This window comes from Mus pahari, chromosome 8 (assembly GCF_900095145.1).
Source record: "Mus pahari chromosome 8, PAHARI_EIJ_v1.1, whole genome shotgun sequence".
Taxonomy (NCBI): domain Eukaryota; kingdom Metazoa; phylum Chordata; class Mammalia; order Rodentia; family Muridae; genus Mus; species Mus pahari.
This window is the reverse complement of record NC_034597.1, coordinates 5,633,013-5,649,910: the sequence shown is the minus strand read 5'-3', so window position 1 is coordinate 5,649,910 and position 16,898 is coordinate 5,633,013. Positions and strand designations below refer to the sequence as shown.

General features: G+C 40.2%; 1 protein-coding gene across 2 annotated transcripts in view; it reads right to left on the bottom strand.

The window, feature by feature from the left end:
- Positions 1-16,898, bottom strand: part of Synpr (synaptoporin) — a 321,344-nt gene that overhangs the window by 5,875 nt on the left and 298,571 nt on the right. For both annotated transcript variants that reach the window (XM_021203508.1, XM_021203509.2), the window contains one exon: positions 881-1,072. In XM_021203508.1, coding sequence (XP_021059167.1) covers positions 881-1,072 — 192 coding nt within the window. The remainder of the gene's footprint in view (positions 1-880; positions 1,073-16,898) is intronic.

The following is a 16,898-nucleotide window of genomic DNA, read 5'->3' as shown; positions in this document are numbered from 1 at the left end:
TTTTTTTTTGGTTTTTCGAGACAGGGTTTCTCTGTATAGCTCTGGCTGTCCTGGAACTCACTTTGTAGACCAAGCTGGCCTCGAACTCATAAATCCACCAGCCTCTGCCTCCTGACTGCTGGGATTAAAGGCGTGCGCCACCACGCCCGGCCCAAGATAATTATTCTTAACTTCTGCTGCAGTGTCCCTTTAGTGGCTGAGCCTTCCACTCCTCAATAAACACTTCTCTTTGTTCTGTGGGCTAACAATTGCTTACACTTATAAATTAGGGATAAAATTTAGCCTCTCTCCAACTGTAAGTATTCCTCATTTCCTGTAAGGCACTGAATCTTGAAGCCAATGTTTTATTTTTCAACTACTTTAGTGCGTATTTTGTGAGGCTATCAAGCAGCTAAACCGGAGCAGAGAGAAGATACACAATTATTCTAAGTACCTTTTCAAGCCATACATTTCCTCTTGTTCCCTGCTAAGCCTACATATTTTTCTCCAGTTTGGTATATTATATGTGTGGTTTTAATGAAATGTTTTTCTTCTAGGAAACATCTGAGTTAACAAAGTACTCTTTTTAGCTTCTGGCAGCCTTCAGCCTCAGCATGTAGGTTTTATATAAACTCCGAATTAGAATTTTCACTAGACCGTCATCTGTGCTACAACCGCTAATACCTGCTGGGTTCATATTAAAAACTCTGTAATCAGCAGCATTACAGCGTGTGGGGTTTGACAATGGAAGTCTCAAAGGCTAAAATAATCATCTTATACTCCTTCAGTAAGATTTCCTGTTTTTGCTTGGCCTAGTTTTGGAGGCAGAAATGGGAGCAACTTCATCACTGATCATCAAATTAAGACTCAGTAAGTGAAGTCTGAATGAACAAAGACTTACCACAGATGTGTTTAAGCTGGACATGACAGGGCTATGGACAGCCATGCACTTGTTGGAAGGCTGCTTGCAAGCTGACATCAGCAACAGGACTTCTTTGGGATCTGTTGCCACTTTGACATCAGACAGTCCTTTTGCCCAAGCAGAGGAACCCACCAGCCACAAGAATGAAAAGACTACAGTGACGATAAAATCCTGCACAGAGAGACACAGGAGAAGAAGGTAGATGTGAGTCTCAGAAACATATCTGTTAACTTAGGCAACTACAATTTGTTTTTTGGAAAATTCTAAGATCTCATAGCGTTAGGACCTAGATCTTCTGTCAGAAAATAATAAAGTTTTGTGACACCATATTTATACTTACATGAGATAAAGGATTATATTTTCATTTAGTTTTTTGTTATTTCAGACAGGATATTTCTTTGTAGTCCTGGCTGTATTGAAGTTTCTGTATACAGAGAAGGCTGGCTTTGAACTCACAGAAATCCTCCTACCTCTGCTTCCCTAGTGCTGGGATCAAAAGCATATGCCACCACACCCAGCTGCATTGTTGCTTATTGAACACCTGCTCTATCTCCAGAATGACTCAAGGTCTTTATAATCCTTATCTTCTTGTTCCCTAAAGGATCCCTATTTGCATATGGTAAAATGAGTCAGAATAGTTTAACTGTGTCTGAAACTCTACATGTGATGATGGTTTTCTAACTACTGACCCCACATTCTTTATCCTGTTGTGTAATGGTTTCAAACAGTTGGAGACGTTTGCCCATTGTCAAAGACTCATGGGTAGCAATACTTATTCACTTATCTATTTGTTAATTCAACAAATAAAAGTACTGTCTATTTCATTCCTGGAACTGAATTAAGTAGAGGGCAGTATTAGCTATTATAGGTTTTTGATTACTATAGACTTAGAATTATGTTTACAATAATCATATTATGCTCTATTTTTTTCTGAGATAGTGCCTCTCCTTTTGTAGTCCTGGCTGTCCTGTGTTACGAAATTTTTAATCCTGTCCCAGAGTTTCTACCCTGCCTTGATCATTCAGTTCCTGAATAAAAGACACATATAACCTTTATATTTACAATAAGTCTTAATCACCTTTAAAGCTGGAGAGATATCTACCCTCTATGCTATTAGAATCTACTTTTGTATTGATAGCACAGAATTATTTTTACAATTTACTATGTTTTTTCTGGGCTTCTCTTAAATTCTATTGACCAGCCATCAGAGCCACGTTTTAATAGCTCACCTGATCTATGGTGGATTTTCCTTTCTCTTTCACCTTCTTCTCCCCTCGTGGTTCTCCTCCAACCTTAAACCAGGGAACCCCAAACACTGCCTAGGCCTTATCTGACCAGCTATTGGCTGTCAGCATTTTTATTCACCAATCAAAAACAACTTGGGGACAAGATCACACAATGCCACTGAGATCTACATGTAGATTTTCTTGTCTCTGGCACAACTAGGTCTTGGGGGCCCAATATTAGCATTAGAATACAAGCAGCATCAGGCCAACCTACTGCATTTTTCCCTTTTTGTTCAATTAAAAAGGCTCTTTCTCTTATAGTAATAAACAATACATAGTAGGAACAATTTTGAAACAATTAGGAAAATTATTATGTATGAATTATATTTAAAAGTCTGGTATTTTGTAACTTAGATGTGGTACTTTATCATCTATCGTATCCTAATGAGTTTACAATTTTATACCTAAATTATCTTTAATTTTAACATCTATTACCATCCTAAAACCATCCTTTTAAAATTTAGAACATCTTGTCAAATCCTAAACAACTTAAGTTTAATTGTGAGACTATAACTACCTAGTCTTCAACCCCATCAGAACTTTGAGAAGGAATGACTATTAAGAGTATGCAGTAAGTGCAGGGACACAGCTTCCAAAATTTAAACAAAGGCAAAGACAGCTGACTGCCTGGACAGTTCCCAACATCTCTTATAAAGTTGGAAATCATCTATCTTCAGCCTTCTGGACCAGACATGACATCCCTTAAGTGAAACAGGAATTATGATGGACTAGATTACCCTGTTTTGTCAGAGCTTAGCTGTCAACTATCTTGCATCCATTTGTCCTTTTTGGACAGCATTTTATCTGTAGATGGAGTTGCTATAATTGAAGCAACCCCACATAGAGGTATTGATGCTCATCATCTTCTTTGAAGTAGAATAGGGTTACTTTCAGGAGCAGATGTATCTTGTAGTCAAAAGATCTTTAATAATGAAGTAACCTTAAATGTAACATTCTATGGATCTCTGATGCTTTTGAAGACCATCTATTTATTCATAGCATACCTACACAAGCAAAGATTGCATGTCTCCCGTTAGCTAGTATTGTACTACATAGGATGTATATGTTTCTGATAATTCTGACTAGTATCTAATATGACTATAATTTGATTGACTGACCATCAACTTGTATTACTTAATTATCCTCAACAGTTTTAGCAGCTAAAAAAGAACTGGAACTAAGTCTTTTTTAAAAAAAATTTTTTATTATTATTTTCTTTATTTACATTTCAAATGCTATCCTGAAAGTTCTCTATACCCCACTCCCGCCCCTGCTCCCCTACCCACCCACTCCCACTACTTGGCCCAGGCGTTCCCTTGTGCTGGGTCANATAAAGTTTGCAAGACCAAGGGGCCTCTCTTCCCAGTGATGGCCGATTAGGCCATCTTCTGCTACATATGCAGCTAGAGACACGAGCTCAGGGGGTACTGGTTAGTTTATATTGTTGTTCCACCTACAGGGTTGCAGCCCCCTTCAGCTCCTTGGGTACTTTCTCTAGCTCCTCCATTGGGGACCCTGTGTGGAACTAAGTCTTATTGCATAGCTACAATGCCTACCTAAGAGTAACAACAGAAAAAAAAAATGCTGTTTCATCTAAAAAAGTGTTCTGGGCAGCATACCATATATTTTTTTCTTTTCTTCCTTGGAAAAGGGTGCATTTTACCTATAGGGCCTACACTCAGGTGTACACATGTGACTTCTCAACAAGACTCATGAACTGTACTGGGGAAGCTGTTTTTTGGATCTTGTCTGTTAGGTGTAACCTTCTGGAGAATGTTCTGGAAGTCTTACAACTAAGACTGGTTAAATCTTTGAAGCAACTATTCTTTTGATCTAGTGGCTCTTGTGAGTTATGTAGCTCACTGGATTCCATTTCAATGTTAGCTCAACAATATTTAGGGTCAAAATTTGACCCAGACACTGGGATTTTCAGGCATAGAGGTACTCTCTATCTCTGTTTACTGTACTCATACTTTCTCATATTTCCTTCTTATATCTAATCATTTTCAATTTGAGTTGTATGTACTCTGTAAGCCACCTTAAATTCTTTCTAGAAGAATGCAGAAGTTTAAACTGCAAACAAGCAAATGCAGCATCTATAGCTGTTTCAATATCGGCAAGGACAATTCACACCTAGTGTTATGGTTTATATACGCTTAGCCCAGGGAGTGGCAATATTAGAAGGTGTAGCCCTGTTGGAGTAGGTGTGACCTTGTTGGAGTAGGTATGTCACTGCCTGTGGGCTTTAAAATCCTCATCCTAACTGCCTGGAAGTCACTATTCGGCTAACAGCCTTCAGATGAAAATGTAGAATTCTCAGCTCCTTCTGCACCATGCCTGCCTGGATGCTGCCATGTTCCCACCTTGATTGAGCCTCTGAACTTATAAGCCAACCCAATTAAATGTTCTTTTTTTCAAAAAAAATTATTAGATATTTTCTTCATTTACATTTCAAATGCTATCCCCAAAGTTCCCTATACCCTCCCCCTGCCCTGCTCCCCTACCCACTCACTCCCACTACTTGTTCCTGGCATTCCCCTGTACTGTGGCATATAAAGTTTGCAAGACCAAGGGCCTCTCATCCCAATGATGGCTGACTAGGCCATCTTCTGCTACATATGCAACTAGAGACATGAGCTCTGGGGGTACTGGTTAGTTCATATTGTTGTTCCTCCTATAGGGTTGCAGCCCCCTTCAGCTCCTTGGGTACTTTCTCTAGCTCCTCCATTGGGGACCCTGTGTTCCATCCAATAGCTGACTGTGAGCATCCACTTCTGTGTTTGCCAGGAACTGGCATAGCCTCATAAGAGACAGCTATATCAGGGTCCTTTCAGCAAAATTTTGCTGGCATATGCAATAGTGTCTGCATTTGGTGGCTGATTATGGGATGGACCCCCAAGTGGGGCAGTCTTTGGATGGTCTATCTTTCATCTTAGCTCCAATCAGGGCCACCCTCACCATCTTCCTTCTGAGCCCAGTGGAGGCTGCTAAGGGCTCCAGAGTTCTCTCCATGCTGCAGGACCTCGGGATCACATTGGGATCACGTGTGAGTGGAACACAACATCAGCTCCAAAGAATCATGGAGGGTCTTGTGCCAGCAGGAACAGGGACAGAGGAACCCTGCCTGACAAGAGGCTGGGAACCATTCAGGTTGGGGCCAGCCCTGCCATATTGACCCCAGGACTCAGGAGGTGGATCAGAGCCCCAGACTGCTGGACACCTGCCCTGCAAGAGGAGAGCTTGCCTGCAGAGAGTGCTCTGACTACTGGAACTCAGGTGAGAGTTGGACTCCCAGGAGTGCTGACAGGGGCTAACAGAATCACAGGAGGATCAAGCTCCAGCCAGAGACAGATTGAACATTAACACCAGAGATTTCCAGATGGCAAAAGGCAAATATAAGAATCTTACTAACAGAAACCAAGAATACTGGGCATCATCAGAACCCAGTACGCCCACCACAGTGAGTCCTGGATACCCCAACACACCTGAAAAGCAAGACGCAGATTTAAATGTTCTAAGACTTGTCTTGGTCATGATACCTGTTCATAGCAGTAAAACCTTAACTAAGACACCTAATGATTAAATATGAACCAAGTGTGTCAAATCTCAACTTTTGGTACATAGCCAATCTGGTACCTTAGTTCATTCTTCATTTCTCAGGCAACATGAATTTATTCCTATGTATTTGTAGATAAGTCCAAAACAAGGGTCACCAAAGTACATTAAAGGAGTTGGCAGGGCCTTCAGGTCTTGTTGTAGGCTCTAGAGAGAATTCACAATCTTTGTCTTGTTAGTCAAGGCTGCCCATCTTTACTCTTCATGGTCTTTTGCTGTGTTCAAAGAGCTCACTCTTCTTTCCAAAACTGCATCACATTGACAAAGACTCCTCTGCTAGCTTTCTGACTTTTAAGGGCTCATGGTTACATTGCACTTACCCAAATAATTGAGGGTCTCACTATTTTAAAGTTTTCTCACAATCTTAGTTCTCTCTGCCGTGTTAATCTCCTCTTGCCATGCCATGATACAATCACAAGTTCCAAGTATGAGGATGGGACATTTTTGTAGGGTCATTATTCCACCTACATAGTTGGGAATGTTTTGAATCTAGGGATTAGTTGGAGAAAATTTAGCATTTTAATGATGTTACATCTTCCAAGGAGTGAACAGGAGGTGTCTGACATCATTCATACATTCAAATAGCATGGTTTCAGTAATGTGAAAAGTCTTAAGAAAACCCTTAAGAGGATAAGAACATGCAGGGCAGTGCCCTTCATAGAAACATATTGTTAGAGCACATAGTTGTTGTATAGCTCCAAGTATAGGACAGTGCTCTTCATTTTTTATACTCATCACAATTAGAGGCAGACTTCTTTAAGTGTCTGTAGGGTTTAGGAAAAATAATAGTATTTTGGCCATTTAGAAAAATAAGTTGTAGGGCTGGTGAGATGGCTCAGTGGGTAAGAGCACTCGACTGCTCTTCCAAAGGTCCAGAGTTCAAATCCCAGCAACCACATGGTGGCTCATAACCATCGGTAACAAGATCTGACGCCCTCTTCTGGAGTGTCTGAAGACAGCTACAGTGTACTTACATATAATAAATAAATAAATTTAAAAAAAGAAAGAAAGAAAAATAAGTTGTAGGTTCCCTCTTAGGATCTATGATGTGTCTAGCCATAGGTTCTTAACTTGAAGATGGTATAGGTTTCATATTGTGGATCAGGCTTTAAATCTAACAAGAAATTGGTCACTCCAATGACATAAATGCCACTGTTGCGCCAGTGGGCATGTCACTAGAACAGTTATTGTTGTAATTTGCAGGGTTCACGATACTGTAAGATTGATAGCTACTTTTCTCCTTCAGGATTGTGCATAGCACCCATGGAATCTAGTCAGTAGGGATAAAGCTTCTGTGTCAGTACCCATTTTTCTCTGTTCCATCATTCCATATGTATGAAATTCTCAAAGAATTGATGAATATATGTGTAGGGTTCCATTTGGCCTTTTATTTGGATAATGGAGAAAATTATGTCAAACTAACATTTCTGAGCATTTACTATGCGCTAAGTATTATTCCAGATTCATTTGGATTAACTCAATCCTGATAACACTTCAAAACTCATGCTAATTCTGTTCTCATTTTGTAATTGAGAAACGGATGTGCCAGGATGTTAAATAAATTGCCTAAAGCCTGAGTGAATTGATAGAAGAGCTGAGATTCTAAGCCTGAGACACAAACCCCTGGTCTCCAGGGGTTGTCTGCTTGGATGCTTGACTTCAGTATGCTGCTTCTAATGTCTGCTTTGAGAAGAGTTTCCTAGCTAATGCAAATGCACTACAGGATTTCAAGGTCCAGAGAGATGAATCAGGGAGTAAAGGTGCCTGCTGCCAAGTCTGATGACCTGAGTTAGATCCCGAGAACCCATGTAGTAGAAGAAGAGAACTGACTTCGAAAAGCTGGTTCTCATGGGTGCACGGTAGTGTACACACACACACACACACACACACACACACACACACACACAGATGAGTGCACACACATATGCACATGCACACACATGAAAATGCACACACACAATGTACACACGAACTAACTAAATAAAAGTGAATGCATGTAAAAGGCTACATTGAAATGTTTTTCAAAAGCTAAATTTGAGATTCTGGTTAGGGAAGCACTTTTCTGCACTAAGGAATTAAGTCATAAGGCACAGCACTACTTTCTGACTTCGGGGAATAGTTTCAGTAGTACCTTGTTCTTAATCTATGTTTTCCCACTTGCATAGAGATAAATCACCCAAGATAGATGCATATGAATTAACAGAGGAATTAACTTCCTTGTACTGGACTAAATATAGGGCTTTCAGGACCTGATCTTTAAGGACATTTTACCTTCTAGGAGTGCACGGTAAAAAGAGGAGCTGAATAATCTATCTCCTGCATAAGCTAGAAAAGCTCAGCTCTGAAACTGGCCAGATTGAGATTTGAATCCCTAATCTTATACTTTCATGTTTTTAGGCAATTTGATAGATTTCTTAAGACCACAATTTACCCTTGTTAAGTTGAAATAAGAATTTTCATGGCATAATTGGAGGATTAAATAAATTATTGTTAACAATGTTTATCACTATGCCAGGAAATGAAAACTTTAACAATGTCCCATTAAAACAACAGTGACATATCTGACAATACAAACAGCATGTGGCTATGATCAGGAGCTGTCATGGTGGCTCTGAGCAGGAGCTGTCTGTTTGCTATGATCAGGAGCTGTCATACGTATGCATCTATCTATCTTGGGTGATTTATCTCTATGCAAGTGGGAAAACATAGATTAAGAACAAGGTACCACTGCAACTATTCCCCCAAGTCAGAAAGTAGTGCTGTGCCTTATGATGAGCAAAACAATGTCCAACGATTTAAAATACTTGCTGTACGTGGCTCATGAATGCTTGTGTATTCCCAGCATGGCAGACAGAGTATTCTTAGCGCTGAGCATGCGCTCCCTGCTCAAAACCTGCCAGTGACAAACCCACTGATCAAAGATGCTAAAGGCCACACAGAGGGTCCTGAAGAACCCTGAGTGGGTCATTCTTCTGACATTCTTTACCTAACCTTTTTCCTCTTTATGTAACACACAGATTTTTGCTGTTACTCTAGCCCACCCAGAACATATGCAGTGCAGAAATTTCATCTGAGACAGTCCCCTTGCATAGAATCACAAACAGGGCTTGCTTCCTTTCACCTTCAAAAAAAAAATCTCTGCTTAAAGTTCAGTGTGGCCGGGTGCTGCCTTGCTAAACACATAATGACAGCACTTCCCAAAACAATTCCCTACTACCTTTTAAGTTTTAATTTTCTCATTCTTTTTTCAATTTTCCCTTTATGATCTCATGTAGGATTTTTTTATGATTTCCTTGGTTTAGTTGCTTACCTTAATTAAAATCTATTCATCTTATGGTCAAAGTTCTCTATGATGCACATTGCATTGAACAGTGATTGTTCTCTAAGGAATGAATGGATGTGACCTTGGGCTCAACTCAGCAGACAGTCCCACAGTCCCCAGAGGAGGTACCACTTCCAGACACTCAACATGTACAGGATCTTAGAATCCCAGGATCCCAGGATTCCAGGAACTTGGTCACACCAAGATCTCAGGGTCTCAGAGGAAGCTTGACTAGCAAGAGCTCTGACACACCCAGAATCTCAGGATCACAGAGAAAGTTGGACTCTGAGGAGTTATGACTTGACTGGGATTACAGGAAGGACAGGCTCCAATCAGATATATTGAGGGCAGGGATCACTTGAGATAATCAGATGGTGGGAGGCAAGCATAAGAACAGAAGCAATGGAAAACAAGGTTACTTGGCATCATCAGAACCCAACTCTCCCACCATAGCAAGTCCAGGATACACCACCACACCAGAAAAGCAAGACATGGATCTAAAGTCACTTCTCATAATGATGATAGAGGACTATAAGAAGGATATAAATATCTCCCTTAAAGAAATACAGGAGAACACAGGTAACAGCTAGAAGCCCTTAAAGAGGAAACACAAAAATCCCTTAAAGAATTACAAAAAAACACATCCAAACAGGTGAAAGAATTGAACAAAACCATCCAGGATCTAAAAATGGAAGTAGATACAATAAAGAAATCACAAAGGTGGACAAATCTGGAGATGGAAAACTTAGGAAAGAAGTCAGGAGCCATAGATGTAAGCATCACCAACGGAATACAAGAGATAGAAGAGACAAAGAATCTCAGGTGGAGAAGATGCCATAGAAAACATTGACACAACAATCAAAGAAAATGCAAAATGGTCCTAACCCAAAACATCCAGGAAATCCAGGAAAATCTCTCCTGAAAGTGCTCTTAATTGTTGAGTACCTGCTAGGATTGTAGGTGTCAGAGGTACGTGGTTGTGAGGAGTTGGTTAGACCCATGGCCAGATAAAATAGATGAGAGTGCTGGTTAGTAAGGGTGATGTGGAGAGCAGCTAGCAGCAGGAAGGCTTTCTTCCGGTTTCATGTGTGCTTGGTAACTTTGTCTCCCCGCATAGATACTAGTAGTCTCCCATTTTAATAAGTGAGGAAGTTTTTAACTTAAGTTGGAAAGATGTGCCGTTATGATTTAGACCCAGAGAGTTTGGCTCAAGGGTCTCTTGTAGGAGCACTCTATTGCTTTTGAAGGGCTATACTTTTGTTAAAGACATGTACTTTCATCAGTATAAAACCTAAGTGGTTATATTAATACAACTATCATTTATGGTCAGTTTTTGTGTGTGCTATTTAAGTAAGATTTACTCATTTAAACCTTCACAACACTCTGAAATGGCTCTCTTGACTCCACTTCACAGTGAGAAAGTCAAGGCAGAGAAAGATTAAGTGATTGGCCTAAGAGTCATGCCTGTTGGGCTGCTAAACTTTAGTCACAGCAGAGGCTTCTTGACCCCCAGGATGTAACTTTCTATGGGAGGTGGAACTCCTCATATTCCAGTTCCGCTTTAATAGTGCACACTATATGTGAGGATTGATGTTGAAAAGCCTTTGCCTGCTTTATCCCATTAATTCTCATACAACCCTGTGGAGCAGCTTCTATTCTGTTTTCCAAATGAGAAAAGGAGAGACTTAGACTAGCTAATGGTGGAGTTGGCTATCAAACTTAGACCTATTTTACTCTTAATCCAGTTAACTTGTTCATTGTTGAATTTGTCCCTTCTAAAATCATCTGTCTAATGTGACTGTGTGTGTGTGTGTGTGTGTGTGTGTGTGTGTGTGTGTGTGTGTATTTGTGTGGTACATGTATGTGTATGTTATGTGCATGTATGTATACTCATGAAGACCAAAGGAGGACACAAAATGTCCTATGCTATTGCTGTCTACCTTATTCCTTTTCAACAGGGTCTCTTATCCTTGATGGTTTTCGCCTTCTGATTTTGTACATTTCCTAGGCTGCTTTATGCAGGAACAGTTTGTATATGTGGTGGTGTGAATGAGATGTCTCCCATAATCATGGGCATTTGAATACTTGACCTTCAATTGCTAGTGTTGTTTGAGGAAGTTTAGGGTCACAGATTTGTGGGGAAAAGGATTTGTTGGAAGCAAGATTTTAGTTTAAAGAGTCACACCATTTCAGGTTCACCTTCTCTCCTTCCTGGTTGCTGTTGGAGATGTGAAGTCTCAGTTGTCCCTGCCACAATTCCCTGCAATGATGGATTCTTATCCTTCTGGAACTGTAAGGACAAATGAGCTCTGTGTTCTATATGTTGTTTTGATTTGGCTATGGTGTATTAGCACAGCAGTAGAACAGTAACTATACAGTACACCACTGTCATGCTGTGCAAATAAAAGAGTGAATGCTGATGTTCTGTTCAGGGCCCTGTATTACCTGAGCATCATCGTCGTTGTTCACAAGTGGACAATCTGCTTGGAGTTTGTGAGTCAATGCAGAGTTCCATTTCCTCTCTCTTTGACCCAAATTGGATTTTGATTGACACATAGCACCTTTTCTTTTCCAAACTGGTCCTGGAGAGCTTTGCCAATTGATTTGCTGTTGTTCAGCTGTAGGACCAAGACTTTTTGATGCATGTTTTTAACATTCTTTATGGAAATAAGACTTTAAAAATCACCCTTTGCATCTGTCCCTTTAGCTTAGTATTAGACAACTAATTTCATAACCGTGGTACCTTTGTGCAAGAGGGAGGTATTTCCAACTGTTTGGTGAGCCCCAAAAGGCTCCACTAGTGTTTGCAATGCTGTGGAAATCTTATGGTAGATCATCCCTGAGACCAGATCTGATTTCTAATTGATCCTGATTAACCTTTGATTGCAAACAATGTAAGGCTAGATGTAATGTTTAGAACAGGTGAGCACAGCAACCACATGGTGGCTCACAACCATCTGTAATGAGATCTGATGCCCTCTCCTGGTGTGTCTGAAGACAGCAAATATATATATTATATTCACAATAAATTATTATTAGCCTGCTCTGAGATCACAGCCCAGTTCCCATTGGCGGGACATGGGACTCTGCTAAATTCCTATCTATCAAGAAGCAAGAATGGCATAAAATGTTCTAGTCCTTTTGCCATGGATAAAGGAATTTATGCAGGATTGATTTTGTCTTGCTTTCTGGAAACTCACTTTGTTTGTTTGTTTTGGTTTGATGCAAGGCCAGGCTGGTCCTGAACTTGTGTTCTTCCTCCTCTTCCTGCCTTAGTTCACCTGCTTCTGAGAGTATAGGAATGTGCCACAAAGCCTGAGTAAATGTGAATAAATACTTGCTTTTAATTATTCTCAATGTAGGAAAACTCTTATACAATAAATCAAAGTGCAACAACAGTGTAGAAAAGTGTGCCAGCCTCCTGTAGTGAGATTTAATGGCCAATAAATCAGGTAAGCTTATTAATTTCTTTCACAAATGTTTACTGAGAATTTGCTAGCTACCATGTCTTGAGATTATTAATAAAGATTAATAAAAACATATCTGATCCCAATACTCCTGTGGTAGAGGAAAGAGACCTTAAATCAGATAATCCTTGAAGGATTTGGAATTGTTCTTGGGGATGATAATTTTCCAGAGAAACGACGTAATATTTTGATTTCTGCCAAACAAACCAAGAGTGGAGGCCCTGACTAGCCGGACTGGAGAGGCAGAATGCTCTGTGTAAGAGTGTATGTTGGTATGGACAAGAATGTGAATTTCTTGAGCTGCCCTGTTAGAACATGCTGAGGTTAGTTGTGTGCTCCTTGGGTAGGAGCTCATGTGTTTGCTAAGGCCATCAGTTCTCTATTCTTTCCACTGTGGCCATTTCTATCTAAGGAAGCCAAGCAATAGACAACATGAGTGCAGATGTACTGTTTATGTGCTAGTCTTGACAAGAGTACTGCTGACTCTGTGAATCTGGGCACTCTAACAGTTAGCTAGCCTAAACCAGCATTGTTAAATATTTCTAGGAGTCTTGGTAGCTTGCACAGGAAACTTGTAGGGGGAAGTATTGATTCCCTAATTGGTTCTTGATTGTGTCAATAAAGGAGGTGGAAGCCAATCGTTGGGCAAATCCGGGTCCCAGGAGGAAGAGAAGGGATGAAAGTTAGGATTTGGAAATGTTTTGGAACTGGAGTATAAAACCACCATGTAGGTCTTGGGGCATTTATAATTTGTAGCCTCTGCCTCAGGCACAGGCCAAGGAGAATGGAAGGGGGGCTATCTAATAAAATTAGGACAGGAAATTCTTCGCCCAGCCATTGAGTTATCTGGCTATTTTTAAAATATTAAACTGTCTAGTGTTTTCCATCTGCTGCGCTAAGGTGGGCAGGAGGAAAAGGGGGCAGCCAGGGTGTCATTGGTAGCTTGGCAGAGCTAGCCTTGAGGGGTTAAGGGAGCAATCACAGTTCCCGGTCAGGGAAGCAGCTGGTCGATGGCAGAGCTATGTCTGGAGTGAGATCAGCGGCACTGTGGTCTCAGAGCCGAGCTGACAGCGCATGGATATTTTAAAATTACATGCAACAAAAACTAACCTCCTTCCAAATAACTGGCTATTGGTATCACACATTCTGAAAGCCCCATAAGATGTCACACATATATCATTAAACACACAGCTATTAAAAACAATTTGGATATCTCTGAAATACAACTTGATGGCAGGAGTCGAGGGAATCACACTAGCAGAGTTGTTAAGGATGAATCCGGAAATTTGGGTATCTTATTGAAAGCAATCTTTTAAGTTTTATTTGGATAGTACTTCCAAAATATTTTGGAAATTGCTATTGAACCAGCTGGATGAAAATGTTAAGAACTGGGTAATTAGGCCCCATCGTTATGTGACACAGCTAGGAATTATTAACATATCTGCAAAATGCCAGATGTCAGACAGTATATAGGTAGGACATCTGGAGGGAGCCTTGCCTACAGGAGGTACATTAGCAGCCTGGGAGAGCCAACATTTAGAGAGACCCGAGCTTTACCTCTCATGTGTGTTCTCTGCTCTACACTATTTTCTTGTCATTTGACAATTTATCACACATTCTGAAAGTCCCATACATATGAGATGTCACACATACAGACACAAAAATCAAGAAAATGCCACATATACCCATACAATGGTGGACAGAAGAGAAGTTAATAAAAAAATCTTATAATTCAAAGTAATTTCTTTATTCATTTCAACATTTTTATTGGATATTTTCTTTGTTTACATTTCAAGTGTTATCCCCTTTCCTAGTTTCCCTCCCTTCTGGAAACACCCTATCACATCCTCTCTCCCCCTGCTTCTATGAGGGTGTTCCTCCACCCACCCAATCATTCCCACCTCGCTGCCCTCGATTCCCATCTAATAGGCATCTATTGAGCCTTCATAGGACCATTGATGCATGACAAGGCCATCTTCTGCCACATATGCAGCTGGAGTCATATGTACTCCTTTGTTGATGGCTTAATCCTTGGGAGCTCTGGGGGGTCTGGTTGGTTGATATTGTTGCTCTTCCTATGGGGTTGCAAACCCCTTCAAGTTGCACCACCCCTACCACTAACCTCTGAAAATTGTCAAGTTCTATGGAAAATGACAACAAATAAGCTACACTGAGAAATTTTTATTGAGACTTGCCTGACTTTTCACTTCTCCTCTTCCCAATTGAGACAGCTTTTCTCTAAGCTGTGTCAGTCCTTTTGCCATAATCTCTTCTTTACAAACCAAACCAAAACCAAAACAAAGCAAAATGAAAAACAAAAGCAAACCAGAAAATCTACACAGCCTCACCATCCAAAATTATATAATAATAGAGTGGGAAGGAATTGGGAAGACAGACTCAGCTCATCACGTGCTCCTTGGAATAATAATCCAAGTACTGCACTAGTTTGTTATTTGACACCACTGGCATCTCAGGTGGACTACAGAGGGTGGTCAAGGATGGCTAGCACTGAAGAAGTAATCTACCCATGCACATAAAACTTGCCAAGTAATCTACCCATGCACACAAAACTTGCCACACTTCAATGTCTACATTTGTGACTGATCAGGAGTTCACTCATTTTTATATGGACTAAGATGTAATAACATATATGTTATGGAGACTAGGATATTAGAAGTGTTGCAAAGATGATATATTTTCAGAGGATAGGATATATATGTTCTTGCTCAATGACACTGTACAAGAATACAGCTGAAATGATTCTTGTCTTGATTTATCTTTTGCTATCCTTTTAAAGTATAATCATGTCTCTGAGATTAAATAAATATTGCTTGAACTTTGACAGCTCAACTTAAGGTGTTGAATTGGTGTTTTGTAGGCATCTTAATATGTGTAATGTGGGGAGAGGGTTGAGGTATGCTCACACACACACATACTTTAACCCTTCATTTCACTAAAATACACAATAAACCTGATGTAGCTATGTCAAGACAGGCCATTTGAAGGTGCTTTACCCAGAGGAATGAGTCACTGATACACTGAATGAGTGCCAGGTCATACAACCTAGCTGATAGTACGTGTCTTCTCAGTCACCATGCTGCATGAACAAAAAGAGAGTGCAAGGCTGGGGTATGGGAATGGGAGGGGGTTTTGGTCTTTGATTTTATTATCTATCTCTATGCAATGTCTCTATATGTCCCTTTCATGCCCATCCCTTTGAGTGATTAGTCATGGTAAGTTTTTTATGGTTCTGGAGTAGGCATATTTTACTGTATTTGACCTTTGGAAATGGTGAAACCTTTCCATTTAGGGGAATGGTTATGATTCTATCTCACACTTCCTTCCAACCAGCTTTGCCCTTTTTCAAATGAGCAAGTAGCATTCACACACAGGTTCTTGAAAAGAGCTATTTTTCAAGCATTCCCTATGCCTTTCTAGAATTGAAGACCCATTATTCTGTCAAATATCAACCCATCTGTCAGCCTGCAACAGATGGCTCAAATGAAGAACTTTAAAAATACCAAGGAGGAAATTATTCTGTGCTTTACCAGCCACAGCTTAAATTCTATCTAACTTCAGCATTAGCCTTCCCTCCTCATCATGTGAACTGAAAGTGAGGAAAACATTGCATTGGAATTACAAATTAGAAGCTATTACTCAGCAAGATGATTTCTGGCTTCAAGATATCTTTACTGTTAGATGGGAAGCAGGAGATAGACTTGGGCTGGGGTCTTACACTAACACTGTTTAGGGACATGTAGTGAAACAATGGAAAATTAAGGCCTTGTCTTAGAAAGGTAGGAAGGAAAGCATCACCCTATGAAAATCATGTGGTAGTGCTTCTGAATAAATTATAGAGGCTCTTATTTTCACCATCTGTTCTCCTTTCTGTTCTTGCTTCTTGTTTTCTACAAGATCATCCTTAAAGAGACTGTGTCTCTGGTAGGCAAACTTTGAACAGATACCTAACACTAGAAGGCAGTTGAATGTGAAAGAATGAACAGATGTGGGTTAAGTGAAAAAATGAACAGATGTGGGTTAAGTGAAAGAATGAACAGATGTGGGTTAAGTGAAAGAATGAACAGATGTGGGTTAAGTGAAAGAATGAACAGAGGTGGGTTAAGTGAAAGAATGAACAGAGGTGGGTTAAGTGAAAGAATGAACAGAGGTGGGTTAAGTGAAAGAATGAACAGAGGTGGGTTAAGTGAAAGAATGAACAGAGGTGGGTTAAGTGAAAGAATGAACAGAGGTGGGTTAAGTGAAAGAATGAACAGAGGTGGGTTAAGTGAAAGAANNANNANNNGNNG